Source organism: Lichtheimia ornata (genome assembly GCF_029851405.1).
Source record: "Lichtheimia ornata isolate CBS 291.66 chromosome Unknown scaffold00034, whole genome shotgun sequence".
NCBI classification, from domain to species: domain Eukaryota; kingdom Fungi; phylum Mucoromycota; class Mucoromycetes; order Mucorales; family Lichtheimiaceae; genus Lichtheimia; species Lichtheimia ornata.
Window position 1 is genome coordinate 302,230 of NW_026695354.1, and position 13,561 is coordinate 315,790.

A 13,561-nucleotide genomic window follows, 5' to 3' on the forward strand; every position below is an offset into this window, starting at 1 on the left:
ATTATTATTAGAATAGCACTAACTAGCTACTTGTACAAATTAATAAATGCCTGCATTTAAAAAAGTATAATGAGTACACGACAACAAAGATGCCATCCATTGTTAATGAACAAACCTGGAATAATTCTGGACTTGACAATGCTGCAATACTTGTCCCAATCCTTTCCGTACTTGATACGGCATTGATGATCATCTCTTCTTTCACGATGTAATAACAAAACAGCAAAGTAGATGGGGTAAAAGTAGGGAATGATTGATCCAAATCCACATGGCAGACTCCAAGACAATGCCATCAACCAGTCGCCAAGGTAATTGATATGACGCGACATGCCCCACCAGCTTGAGATGATAAGCTTAGTACCACGCTCGGTCTTGAGATACTTGAGATCTAGTTTGATAGGAATACATCAGCCACGCACATTCATATTGATATCCATGGATCAAACAAGAAAAAACTTACGCTTGACACGATCGCCATCAGGGTTCATGCGGAATGCATTCTTTTGGGAATTGGCACTTCTGAAGATGAAATAGCCGAGGCAATTGAGACCAATAACAGCTGCAACTTCATAGTAGCTCATGTCACGAGGGAAATCCACAAGGTAACGTGCTTGAAGAGTGTAATTCATTGGGACCCAGGTATACAAACCAAAGGCAAGCATGAAACCAAAGCCATCTATTGATATGCATGTATGAGCAACAAGGAGAGACATAGGGTATATACTTCCACTTACCAGTAGTAATATCCATGGTAGTTAACACAGCCTCCTCATTCCATAATGCATCGGCAACGTAAAATGTATGGAATGCCAACACAAGGACCATGGAGTTTGTAATACGGCCGAGATCAGTATATTGCTTACAAGCCATGCACAAGTTGATCACCACCCAGCCAATGAGACCTGGTCGAAGCTCGGTGAAGAACTTGATATCAAAGCTACCAATACGAGGGTTGAGCTCACGGCCAATCATGTACTAAAGAAAAAACCAAGTCAGCATAGATTCATGCAGCAATAAATATCGACTTACATCATACAATGGATTGCCCGAGTTACCGCCAAGAGCTAAAAGTGCACCAGGTTTGAAGCTTCGGATGTAGACAAACAAGGAGATAGCATAGCTGAAGAGGATCGAGGCCATCACCAAACCAACCCAATGATCGTACACGAAAAGCAAAGGCTTCATCTTCAATCCGGTTTGAACAAGAACAAAGATACCAAAAAAGATAGTGTTGTGGAAACTCGAGAAACCTAGTATAACCTTATAAGATACAAATGCCATAGACAATGATTGATTTGAAGGCTACTTACCGTTCAAAGGATACTTTAAGATCTGGCCGTTACGCAACTTGGTACCAGGCATCATATCACCATTGAGGATGTTATACAAGAGAGCAAGGAAACCAACAAAGCCAACATAGACAAGCATAGCCACGGGATCAAATAATTGGTGCAAGAGTTCCTTGGTAAAGAGGTTGGAAAAGTAGGCTTGAGGATCTGCCATCAAGGACTTGGATGGATAGCCGGTGGCATTGCAGCAGACCGCAAAAAAGAGCACCAAAAGAGGTAGCACCGTGACGAAGAGGAATGCACCCACGGGACCAAGGAATTCATACTGTGTTGTCCTTGGATTCAACTCTTGGTTCGATGTCGCCGATGACGAGCCTTCTTGTTTCTTTGCCTCGGTGGTGGCCATAGCTGTACAACAACAACAACCGTGCGAGCTTAATTCCCATACATCCTATTTAACTGGTGAAAAGTGCGGAGCCAGATGCCGATTGATTTGAACCACCATTCCCCTACCATCATCCTGTCACCGGAAGGAATTAGCCGCGTCTCTTTGTTGCTTTTTGATCTGTCACTTTCCAAGTTGTTGGTTACCAAATCATGGATCAGCATTACGTATGTTGTCAACCCATTGATAGGGGGTATACATCATTTCCCTTCTTCCATCCTCGAACGCAGGCATGCAATGATGGCGCACGTGGTTAGTAAGATACCTCTTTTTAGCAACACATGCCCTAATAAAAGGCACGACATCTCCTGCGTATAGCTATCTTACAAGATCTAGATCACAAAAGAGAATCGTGTGTTACAATGTTATTGACAAGAGGTATCCCAATTGACTTATACCATCGAATACAGCCTTCTTTGTTCAAGAAACAATGGACCAATCAGGCCCTTTCTCTTCCTCTCGTTCTCCTTTAACCATTCACAAGTGGGTATCAGCTGGAAGTTATGAATGGGAAATAAAGAGGATGCTGCCTTGAACAGTGTTCCAGGTCAACTTGTTACCGAAGTAGTCTTTTATTGTAAATGTGGTTGGTAATAAACGGTTGCAGGTTCTTGTAAAGATGACGAGATTCGAATGTGGTTGGGTAAACGGATAGGATCATCATTCTATAGATAGTGATGATTGAGCCATGCAACGATGAATCGACGAATGAAACGAGTAAATCAGGCCACCAATATGCATGAAATTAAGGTGCTCTTGTTGGAGGCATCATTCAATTGGGGAGATCAAAGATGACCCTGATAAGGCTTCACAATGGCAATTCTACCAAGGCGTCTAGACCCCATGGCATGCTTTCAGTTTCCATGGTAACCAGCGTATCATGGAAACGACGTGTCAATAAAATTTATCCGTGGAGCAGGGTCAAACGTAAATGCGGTGACCTCGTGTTGCTATGTAGTGTCCTAGGTAGGTCTTCTAAAATGGCAAGGGTATAAGGGTATGTGGATTCTTTGTTCTCACAGTTGTTGCTTTGTAGTGTGTGTGGCGCCTGTCAATATGTGTACCCTATCCATTCCAGTAGTGTGGGTAGCTTGATAGTTTACAAAGTCCCTTGTAAAGGATAATTGTTCAAAGCAATCATCCATCTCCAAGACTAATGGCGTGTGTGCGTGTACACATGAAACCATATAAATTTCTTCCAGCATTGCATGGGTAATCATTCATTTCCCATGAGACCGTGTGTGTGATAATACATATTCTATTGCCATGATTTTTCATACAGCGCACACAGCATGGCTATAAAGAAAGATACTACCCCTGTACAAGACACCTTTTTTCTTCTTTATGGATGTTGAAGCGTTTGATCGTCAGCCCGAACCTTGGGCAAATGAACGTGATGATACACAAGAAGATGACACTCTTGGTACACCAATAACACGAACCAGAAGCAGTGTAGGCGGCTATGGTGAGCGGGATGGCAACGCCGTGGATTATGATCAAGCTGTAGCCGACTATGAAGATATGCGACGCCAACTCACTAAGCAATCAACAAGACCCACTACCATCAGCAAACCCGAAAGTGGCAGCGATGTTGAAAAGGTTGCTGAAGAACGTTTTGACCTTACGGATTTTCTTTCTGGCATTGATCGACGTCTAGGCGAACAAGGATTTCAACCCAAGCACTTGGGTCTTGTCGTTCGAAATCTAACAGTCAAGGTATGTAGTACCACCATTTTCTTCATATCACTTGCCCACATTTCTCTAACGTTTATACTATAGGGTCTTGGTGCTGATGCAGAATGGATCCCTACCTTGGCTACGGTAGCCGAAAAGATCGTAAAGTTTTGGAATTGGGGTCGCAAGATGGGCCATGATCGTACCATCCTTAAGGATATCACGTGCTTTTGCAAGCCTGGGCAAATGCTACTCGTGTTAGGCCGTCCAGGTTCAGGATGTACCACTACCTTGCGTGTTTTATCTGAATTGAGACATGGCTTTACTGATATTACCGGTGACATCAAGTATGGCGGCATTGATTCCAAAGAATTTGGAAAAACGTATCGTGGCGAGGTGGCATACAATGAAGAAGAGGATGTTAATTATCCAACATTGACAGCCAAGCAAACATTGCAATTTGCTTTACGTCTCAAGACTCCTGGAAAGCGTCTCAATGATCAAGGAAAAAAGGACTTTATCAATAATGTCATTTACATGCTTAGCAACATGCTGGGTCTTGTGAAGCAATTAGACACCATGGTTGGCAACGAATTCGTCCGTGGTCTCTCTGGTGGCGAACGTAAAAGATTAACGATTGCAGAGCAAATGACAACTGGTAGTTGTATCAACTGCTGGGTGAAGTATCGTAATTACCAGTTCTTAGCGATTGTGTGGATTCTTACCGGTTATTTTTTATGTTATTAGGATTGTTCGACCCGTGGTCTTGATGCATCATCGGCTTTGGATTACGTGCGCTCCTTACGTATTATGACTGATATCCTCAAAAAGACAACCGTGGCCACGTTGTATCAAGCTTCCGATAGCATTTTCAACCTTTTCGATTACACCATGGTTCTATACGAAGGCCATTGTATCTATTTTGGACCGATTCTTCAAGCCAAGGCTTACTTTGAAGATTTGGGCTTTGTGTGTCCTTCACGTAAATCGACTCCGGATTTCTTGACGGGTATCAGCAACTTTCAGGAACGTGAGGTGAAGCCTGGCTTTGAAGATAAGGTGCCCAATACACCAGAGGAATTCGAAGCTTGTTACAAGAACTCTCCAATTTGGAAACAAATGCTTGCAAGCTTGGAAGAATACGAAGCTGAAATCCAACAAAGTCGACCCGATATCGCATTCCGTCAAGCTGTTGAAGAAGCACACCAAAAGCACGCTCGCAAGAAATCACCTTTTACTGCAACACCCTTCCAACAAATTAAAGCCCTTACCATTCGCCAATTCCAACTTATTGGTGGTATGTATCTTATAACACAACGATGACGATGACGATGGTATTTATGTACGTTGTTATGATATGTAGGTGATAAGGGTGCCTTGGTATCGCGATATGGTGGTGTCGTTGTGAAAGGTCTTATCATGGCATCGGTCTTTTTCCACATGCCCAAGGAAGCTTCAGGTGCCTTTTCACGTGGCGGCTTTCTCTTTTTCAGTCTTACATTCAATTCGCTGATCTCACAATCTGAGCTGGCTACTTTTATGCAAGGTCGTGGTGTATTGGAAAAGCACAAATCCTTCGCATTGTATAGACCCATGTGGTACTACATCGCTCAAGTCATTTCGGATTTCCCATTGGCTGTCATCCAAGTCATTATTTTCCAACTTTGCGTTTACTTTATGGCTGGTCTTAGCTTGACAGCTGGGCAGGTAAAATTTTGGATGTCGTATCCATGGCAACCTTGTGTGCTGACTTTGACGATTGATTTATATAGTACTTTACGTACATGGTGAATTTGATATTTATCAACATGTGCATGAATGGCTTTTTCCGAATGTTTGGCTCCTTTGCACCCAACTTTTTCTTGGCATCTCAAGCATCCAGCATTATCCTTATTGCCTTGCTTATCTATTCGGGTTACTTGATTGGGTACACGCACATGCATCCTTGGTTGATGTGGATCTATTGGATCAATCCTTTGGCCTATTCCTTCAAGGCTATCTTTTCCAATGAAATGCATGGCAACTATTTTAGCTGTGTTGGACCTGGCAATTCTATCCCTTCTGGACCAGCTTATACGAACGTGGATCAAGCATACAAAGCATGCTCCATTCCTGGTGGTCAACCTGGCAGCTACTATGTTTTGGGTGACACGTATTTGAGCCTAAAGTATGGCTACAATACGTGGGAGCGATGGATCGACTTTGTTGCGGTGGTTCTTTTCTTTTTGCTATTCACCGTGGTCACTGCCCTTTCCATGGAGTATCTCAGTATTGGTGTGGGGGGTAGCTCACAAGTCAAGGTGTATAAGCGAAATCGTGCCCCAACTGAAGATGCTGAGTCTTTGGCAAAGAAACGCATGGCTCGAAAGAACGACAACTTTGAAGCTGTAACCGAAGGTACCACCTTTTCCTGGCAGCATATCGATTACACTGTACCTGTCAAAGGTGGCACGAGGCAACTCTTGTGTGACGTTGGTGGCATTGTCAAACCAGGTCATTTGACAGCATTGATGGGTTCATCGGGTGCTGGCAAAACGACACTATTGGATGTGCTTTCTCAACGCAAGACCATTGGAAAAATCGAAGGGCGCATGTACATGAACAATGAAAAGCTCTTTTCGGATTTCGAACGCATCACCGGCTATTGTGAGCAAATGGATATCCACAATCCCAATGCCACTGTACGTGAGGCACTCAAGTTTTCGGCTTACTTGCGTCAACCTGCTGAAGTCCCCAAGGCTGAAAAGGATGCCTATGTGGAGCAAATCATTGAACTTTTGGAAATGGAAATGATAGCGGATGCCTTGATTGGTAATGCTACTGGCAACAAGGGTATCTCTGTTGAAGAACGAAAACGTCTTACCATTGGTGTCGAATTGGTTGCCAAGCCCAAACTTCTTTTCTTGGATGAACCTACTTCAGGCTTGGATGCTCAATCATCTTTCAACATCATTCGATTTATTCGAAGGCTTGCTGATGCAGGTTGGCCGGTGTTGTGTACGATCCATCAGCCTTCAGCTACGCTCTTTAGCTACTTTGACCACATTTTGCTGCTTGTACGTGGTGGCCGAACTGCCTATCATGGTCCTATTGGCGAAGATAGCAAGGTCATGATTGATTACTTTGAAAGCAATGGTGCATCCAAATGCTCGCCTAGTGCCAATCCTGCTGAATACATTCTTGAAGTGGTGGGTGCTGGTACAGCTGGTGTAGCGCAAGCCGACTGGGCAGAGATTTGGGAAGGTTCCAAACAAGCAAAAGACCTTGAAGCTGAACTTGAAGCCATCCATAATGAGGTTGATCAACAGCAAGTTAAGCATCCAAGAACTTACTCCCTCGACTTTTTCAAGCAATTCTGGTTGGTCTACAAGCGCATGAATGTGTCATGGTGGCGTTCACCATCCTACAATGTGGGTCGTCTTGTGAAGGTGTGCTTTGTCGCCCTCTTATCAGGTTTTTCTTTTTGGAAAATGTCTGATGCTGCTTTCGATCTCGAGAATAGGTAACCTATTACTGCTATCTCTTTATGGTTTTTACTCATCAATCCCATGTACGTAGATTGTTCTGTATCTTTTGTACTCTTATCATGGCCAACTCGCTTATTGTCTTGGTGCAACCACGTTATATGGAAGAACGCCAATGGTTCCGCCGTGAACATGCATCCAAGTATTATGGATGGGCACCATTTGCCTTATCTTGTATTCTTGTTGAAATGCCTTATATTTGGGTAAGTTCATGCTATGTATATACCAGCATATAGGATGATGTATATACTCATGACATGTCTCTATTAGATATTCGATGCCTTGTTCATGTTTTGCTTTTACTGGACGGCTGGCCTTGAGAATGTATCGGATCGCGTTGGCTACTTTTATCTTTTGTTTGGCACTTTTCTTGGTTTCTCCATTTCATTCGGTGAACTCATTGCTGCATTTTCAACCACGCCAACGATGGCAGCTGTCATCAATCCATTCTTCTCTTCCATCCTTATTTTGTTTGCTGGCATCATGCAACCACCTGAAAAGATGCCACACTTCTGGAATGCTTGGATGTATTGGCTTGATCCATATCACTACTTGATTGAAGGATTCATCGTCAACGAGTTGCATGATTTCAAGGTCAATTGTGTGGACCAAGACATATTGCCATTCCATCCCCCACCAGGCCAAACATGTGCTCAATACACTGAAGCATTCTTCCAAGAGGGTGGCCCTGGCTATATTCGGGAGAGCTCATTGAACAGCACAGATCTATGTGAATATTGCCCTTACAACTATGGTGATGATTTCTTTAAGGCATTGGGATGGTCATTTGATAATCGATACCGTGATTGGGGTATCTTGCTAGCCTTTTGGATCTTCAACAGTAAGTCTCTTTACATGATGTGATTGAGGGTATGCTTATTCATGATATCATTGTTATAGTCTTTGCATTCACTTTCTTTGTATGGCTCTTCCGCAAACCAAGACGTTAGATATCATAGTTGTGCAGTGTACATATGTTTATTTGTAATATACATTTTTTTGTTCTATAAGATGATGGGGGAATGTACGATGGTGTGGTTTATATCCGCCAATGGCAACAAGCGGAATGCGGGGGGAAGGGGAGAGGCATTTTGTGGCTGACTTGAGAGGAAAGGGAACGACAAGCTTGTTTGTTCTTTAGCCAAAATGAGACTCATCACCCATAACATGCTCCAATGCCACGTCAAAAACTGCAACACCAACAACTTCCCCTTGCGATTCGAAGACGTGCAACTCGATCTGATTGAAGCCGATTACAACCCAGAGTTTCTTGTCAACATGTTGCCCAAGATCGAGTGGGAGGCTCTTGTCAACACTGCTCTTCAAGTAAGTAGTTGGCTTGACTCCCTTTCTAAACTATCGCCTTACATGTATATCATTCTATTAGCTTGGTATCTCCAGTCTCCCTGCACAACTTCCAGAGAATGCTGCTGATAATGAGGAATTTTTGAAAGCCCTTCATGGTGTGATCCTGGAGGTAAGAAAGGAAAAGGATGTGGCCTATATTCTTTATGCTGAACCTTTGACAATTAGACTCACGTGCAACAAGGCAAGATGATTTGTCCCAACTGCAACCATGAATACAAGATCAAAGATGGCATTCCCAATATGCTTTTGGCTGAGCATGAGATTTAATCAGCAGCAAATTCGTTACCAACCCACCCACCCACCCCCACATGCAACCCCGTCGTTCATCATCAACAACATCATTTACATATGCATTTTGTAATTATACACAAAGAAAACAGAGGGATAAAAAGTACGTTAATCAATCAATCATTTCATGGTTTGAGTGTGTGTGTGTGTGCACCGTTGTATCAATGAGGAAGGTTGCATGCGTATGAAAGCCTTATGCAGTATGTGACGAGTGTTAATCAATCAACCTGCACTGTTAAAAAGATGCTTTTCATTGTTTTGACGTTGCACCAGTGAAACGATCTCTCGCATGTTCATGCACCTTTTCTGCCAAGCGTCCATGTCATCATGCATGTCATGTGCAGGTAGAATATCATGATCACGATAGTATACGTGAATGAAATTAAAAGAATACAACTAGGAGAGAGAGAGATTGCAACTGATAATATAAACGATCATAAAAATATCCCAAAACTTTAATTACGACGTTCTAATATTAGGCGATGAGGGCAAAATGAGAACTTTATGCTAATGGTTTCATATTGAAGGAGGAAGAGGGAAGAGAGAGAGAGAGGGGGATTAAGGTGGATGGATGGTGGCGGTGTACAAGGATGAGTGATAGAGTTGATATGTGTAGGTGTGTGTGTTTGGTACATAGATGCAATAGTAATCATTATCGTGGCGTATAATGTAGCGGAAGCCTAACCGAATGCAATAGGCCTTTTGGCTCACGGGTGAGTCTCATCCCCTGAGAGGAGGTTGGTTGGTGGTAGTCGTATCCTACTACACTTATTGTCTAGAACCTTTCTTATCCTGCCCTTTACCCAAGCAAAAAGAAAAAGCGTATTGGGAGCGAAGCAAACAAACCACTGTTTCTTCTTCTTCTCTTTCGTCTTTAAACATGTCGGACGTCAAGTACCCACTCCCACCGTCCAATGTTGTCCAGTCTTCTTCATGCCATCCGCCACCACCACCACCAACACCACCTTCATTCAACGATAACGATAACAACAACTTTGACTTTCATGTCTCCTCTAATCGCATTCCTCAACATGACGTCGACAACAGATACCTGGAACAACAACAACACCACAACCACCACAACCAGCAGCAGTCGGTCGATATTGCAACGACGAGTACAGAGCACCTAGCAGCAACAACAACAACAGCACGTGGCTCGAATCAAGATGAGGATCCTGACCTGGCAATGACTCGTCGCAATCGTCCGTTATCATTTTCTTCCTTGAGTCGAGATGAAGTTGAAAAGCCTAGTGGTGGTAGTGGAAGTGGCATGGGTGAGAATGGTGGCCAACGACAAGTGATTAGTATATCAACACCAGATCCATCTCATTTGTTTTGGTAAGTCAATGGTGATGGTAGTGGTCTATGGATGGATAGGGAATGTAATGTAATGCATGGTTTATAGGGTCCCTGCCACACAGCATCCAGAAATTGCCCCTGCCGAGTTTGAGAAATTCCTACAAATCAATGCAATGGCCAAACGTGAACGAGCGAGTTTGAGAAGGCGTAGTTCAATCTTATCGGTCTCTTTTACGGCGAGTGATGCTGAACAAGAACAAGAAGAAGGAGTGACAAGGGATCATTTACAGCAGCAGCAGCAGCCATCAAACAACAGCAGTGACACATTAGGGGAGCAACAACACCATCAGGGGTTGAATGAAAATGAATCTCAACGCAAAACCCGGTTACGAAGAAGCATTAGCTTGGGTACAATCTCAGCTGCCGGTAAGGAATCAAAACGTATTCAAAAAAGAGGGTTTACTAATGTCTCGTTTTATGTAGAGAGTCAAATGCGATTACCTGATTTCCTGGTATTCGACCGCAACTCGTCAACAGAAGATCAATCACGTGTCTTGGTTCCTCGAGCAGATCGATCATCTTTATTACGTAGAGGTGCACGTACTAGGTTTCAACGTAACTCATCCTTTACGCCATCAGCACCTCGTCGTCCTGTGGATCGTCATCGCCAAGCAGAGTCAATGCCACCAGTGCCTTTTAACCGTGATATCCAATCATTCGAAGGCATCACATTATCCGACAAACCTCTCCAAGAAGACCATCACCAACAACAACAGCAACAACATCTCATCAGCAGGCCTGACACCGAAAAGGATGATGAACATATTCGATCACTTGCTGTGGGTGATAATGTTCCAACAAGACCTTCATCTACACCTCCTATTACTCCTTCATCATCCATTAGTGAACCTACATTTCAACGTCAACAACAACAGCAGCAGCAGGAGCAACATGAGCCATCATCAACAATATCACCATCACCTTCTCCATCGCCACCGCCACCACCGCCACCTCCACCTTCACATGCTATTGATCGAGGAGAGAAAAAGTCGTCATGGTCTTGGGGCTTTAGAAAGAATAAATCCGATCAACTCAAGCAAGAACCCACTATTACAGCATCATCACCATCACCATCACCGCCAACAGCAGCACCCGAACCACGTCCTTCGGTATCGACTGATTCTACTACTTCCAGCTCATCCAGCAAAAAGTTTGGTCTCTCGTCTTTATTTTCACGTAAAGGCTCCTCCAGCAAAGTACAACCAGCGAATGTATCCATGGCTCCTACCAATGCAGCGGGTGCTAATGGTACAGCAGTGCCAAAGGACTTTCAGCTCAATCGTATCAACCAAAATCGATTACCCATTCACATTGAACGAGCCATTTATCGATTATCGCATACCAAGTTAGCCAATCCACGACGCCCTTTGCATGAACAGGTCTTGATTTCCAATCTCATGTTCTGGTATTTGTCGGTTGTCAGCTCGACGCAACCCAATGGATCCGTCGAAGCCGGTCGAAAGTTTGTGAGTGCTGGAAAGAAAGGAAAACGTCAACCCCAACAACAACAGCAACAACGACCTGCCAACAAGTCATCCAACAATCAACGACCTTCCCAACAACAACAACAACAGCAACAGCAACAACAACAACAAAATACGACATTGCATCAATACATGGGTAACAATGCATCCACTGGTTTTGTGATACCAGAGAACTATCTCAGACCCAAAGGAGGAGGAGGAGGTGCTGGTGGTGGTGGACCTAAACATCGAAAGCCAAGTCTAAGTGATTCGGATGAGGACGATGACGATGATGATAGCAGTAGCAGCGACAGTAGTTCGGATGAGGAAACCACCAAAAAAGCACATACCATGACACCAGCAGCAAAGAAATCATCAACAAGACCTAATATCAAGGGCCCTGCACTTATCAATCATACCCAAGGTGCCCGAAAGGAGCGCGACGATGACATTCCTTTGGCCATGTATAGAAGTAAAGGACGTGTATGAAACATCTTCTCTTCACCTTTCCTCCCTCCCCTCTTGCCATCTCTCTTTATCATATCCCCCAACACACAAACACCCTTCTTTTTCGCATTTTAATCTAATACATCAAAAGAGTACACCATTTGAGCACACACACACATATATATACATTGGGCTGAAGATTGAATGAGACATGACAATACAATACACAGAGACGCGAAAAAGGAATAGTTGTGAAAATCATCTTTTTATTTGGAATAGAATAAAACAATTGCGTTCCTAATAATGAATCATTCATTAGTCAACAATCAAAAGAATGCACGCAAGTCGATGACTCGGTAGTCTTTGACAAGATATCAGGAAGCAAATCAGAAAAAACAAAAACGATCATCGAAATTGACATTTCTCGTAGTCCTTAACCCTCATCATGATCTTGTCATAACACACGACGACCTCGTCATCGACTCTCATATGAGTCGGGACCTTCACTTACCATGAATAAACGTATGAAAGAGAGAAACACGACATTGACAATTTCAGGTCACTGCACGCCCTAAAAAGTTTTTCGTTTCAGAGCCCCGCTGCTGCTGGTTGTGACGCTGCCATTTTTCTACCAATCAAAATGGATGTTTTATCACAAGAAAGCTTTGCTCCCAAAAGTGTGGGGAGAGAGAAAGAGAATGAGAGATCATAAGACCCTGCATCAACATCATTGGTGCGTACATCCTTTTGTCCCTTTTCCTCTTGGCATTACTGCTTCTGAGAGTACAAGCATGTACACACACATTTATCCTTTCTTAGTTGATTGAAGCACACACACACACACAGAACTCGAAATTGGGCTGTTGGGAACATTTCGTGTTAATGTTGCACTTTTACATCAACTGACTCCATGGCACACACATACACCTACACATAGCCTTTCAAATTCGATGCGGGTGCCTGGGGCATGTCATGTCCGTGTAACCATGCACATTGACCCCCACTCGGAAGTACAACATGGAACAGAAAATGTTTAATGAACTATACACACGTTTATATATAGATATGGACAAGGAGTGGTGGTGACTTTACATTTGTACATAAAAATGATGATGCAGAATGGGGTATAAACAGCATAGCATAGTGTGGGGAATGGGAGGAAAGAAAGCAAAAAAGGATCCATCATGTTCTAATTCTATCGAAAGCCGTGATACAATGGCTGGAGAGGCCCTGCATTGTAATATCTACACACGACAAGAGTGCATTAATGACATTTGTTAGATGTGACGCAAAGCAAATTTCAGCCATATACACATACCTAACCGGATGATGAGGAGGATGATGATGGTAACCGTGTGCCATGTATTGATTGCTATAGTAGGGATATCCATTCGCCGCGGCGGCACCACCAACAGGATTACTTGCCATCATGGCATGTGGAGGAGCAGCTGCTGCATTGGAATAGGAAGCTGCTGCTGGAGAGTAATAAGAGGACGATTGATACCATCCATGATGTTGTCGAGACATGCCATTGGGATGTGATGGTGGCGGTATCCAATGGCCATGGCGAGAATAAGGTGACATACCAGCACCACCACCAGCAGTAGTAGCAGGATGATTGTAACTGGTAGAAGCAAAGGTTGTAGTAGGAGGAGAATAATCAAAATGACTTGGTTGATTGCCCATGATATAAAAGTTTAGTTT

At 43.4% G+C, this 13,561-nt stretch overlaps 5 protein-coding genes across 5 annotated transcripts; 3 read left to right on the plus strand and 2 right to left on the minus strand.

Moving 5' to 3' along the window:
• Positions 1-39: 39 nt before the first annotated feature.
• On the minus strand, positions 40-1,695 carry O0I10_007233 (uncharacterized protein; the record flags this gene model as incomplete). The annotated part of the gene is made up of 6 exons (XM_058487251.1): positions 40-50; positions 116-388; positions 461-676; positions 735-975; positions 1,030-1,250; positions 1,311-1,695. The coding sequence occupies 6 exons, from the start codon at positions 1,693-1,695 to the stop codon at positions 40-42; spliced, it is 1,347 nt and encodes a 448-aa protein (XP_058342066.1).
• Positions 1,696-3,078: 1,383 nt separating this feature from the next.
• Positions 3,079-7,882, plus strand: O0I10_007234 (uncharacterized protein; the record flags this gene model as incomplete). The annotated part of the gene is made up of 8 exons (XM_058487252.1): positions 3,079-3,450; positions 3,514-4,086; positions 4,156-4,705; positions 4,772-5,115; positions 5,181-6,910; positions 6,967-7,135; positions 7,203-7,773; positions 7,833-7,882. The coding sequence occupies 8 exons, from the start codon at positions 3,079-3,081 to the stop codon at positions 7,880-7,882; spliced, it is 4,359 nt and encodes a 1,452-aa protein (XP_058342067.1).
• Positions 7,883-8,099: 217 nt separating this feature from the next.
• Positions 8,100-8,567, plus strand: O0I10_007235 (uncharacterized protein; the record flags this gene model as incomplete). The annotated part of the gene is made up of 3 exons (XM_058487253.1): positions 8,100-8,258; positions 8,320-8,409; positions 8,466-8,567. 3 exons carry the CDS (start codon positions 8,100-8,102, stop codon positions 8,565-8,567), a joined length of 351 nt encoding a protein of 116 aa, XP_058342068.1.
• A 901-nt stretch (positions 8,568-9,468) lies between these two features.
• O0I10_007236 (uncharacterized protein) lies at positions 9,469-11,899 on the plus strand (the record flags this gene model as incomplete). The annotated part of the gene is made up of 3 exons (XM_058487254.1): positions 9,469-9,926; positions 9,994-10,313; positions 10,371-11,899. The coding sequence occupies 3 exons, from the start codon at positions 9,469-9,471 to the stop codon at positions 11,897-11,899; spliced, it is 2,307 nt and encodes a 768-aa protein (XP_058342069.1).
• A 1,153-nt stretch (positions 11,900-13,052) lies between these two features.
• On the minus strand, positions 13,053-13,543 carry O0I10_007237 (uncharacterized protein; the record flags this gene model as incomplete). The annotated part of the gene is made up of 2 exons (XM_058487255.1): positions 13,053-13,101; positions 13,176-13,543. The coding sequence occupies 2 exons, from the start codon at positions 13,541-13,543 to the stop codon at positions 13,053-13,055; spliced, it is 417 nt and encodes a 138-aa protein (XP_058342070.1).
• Between the last annotated feature and the right edge of the window lie 18 nt (positions 13,544-13,561).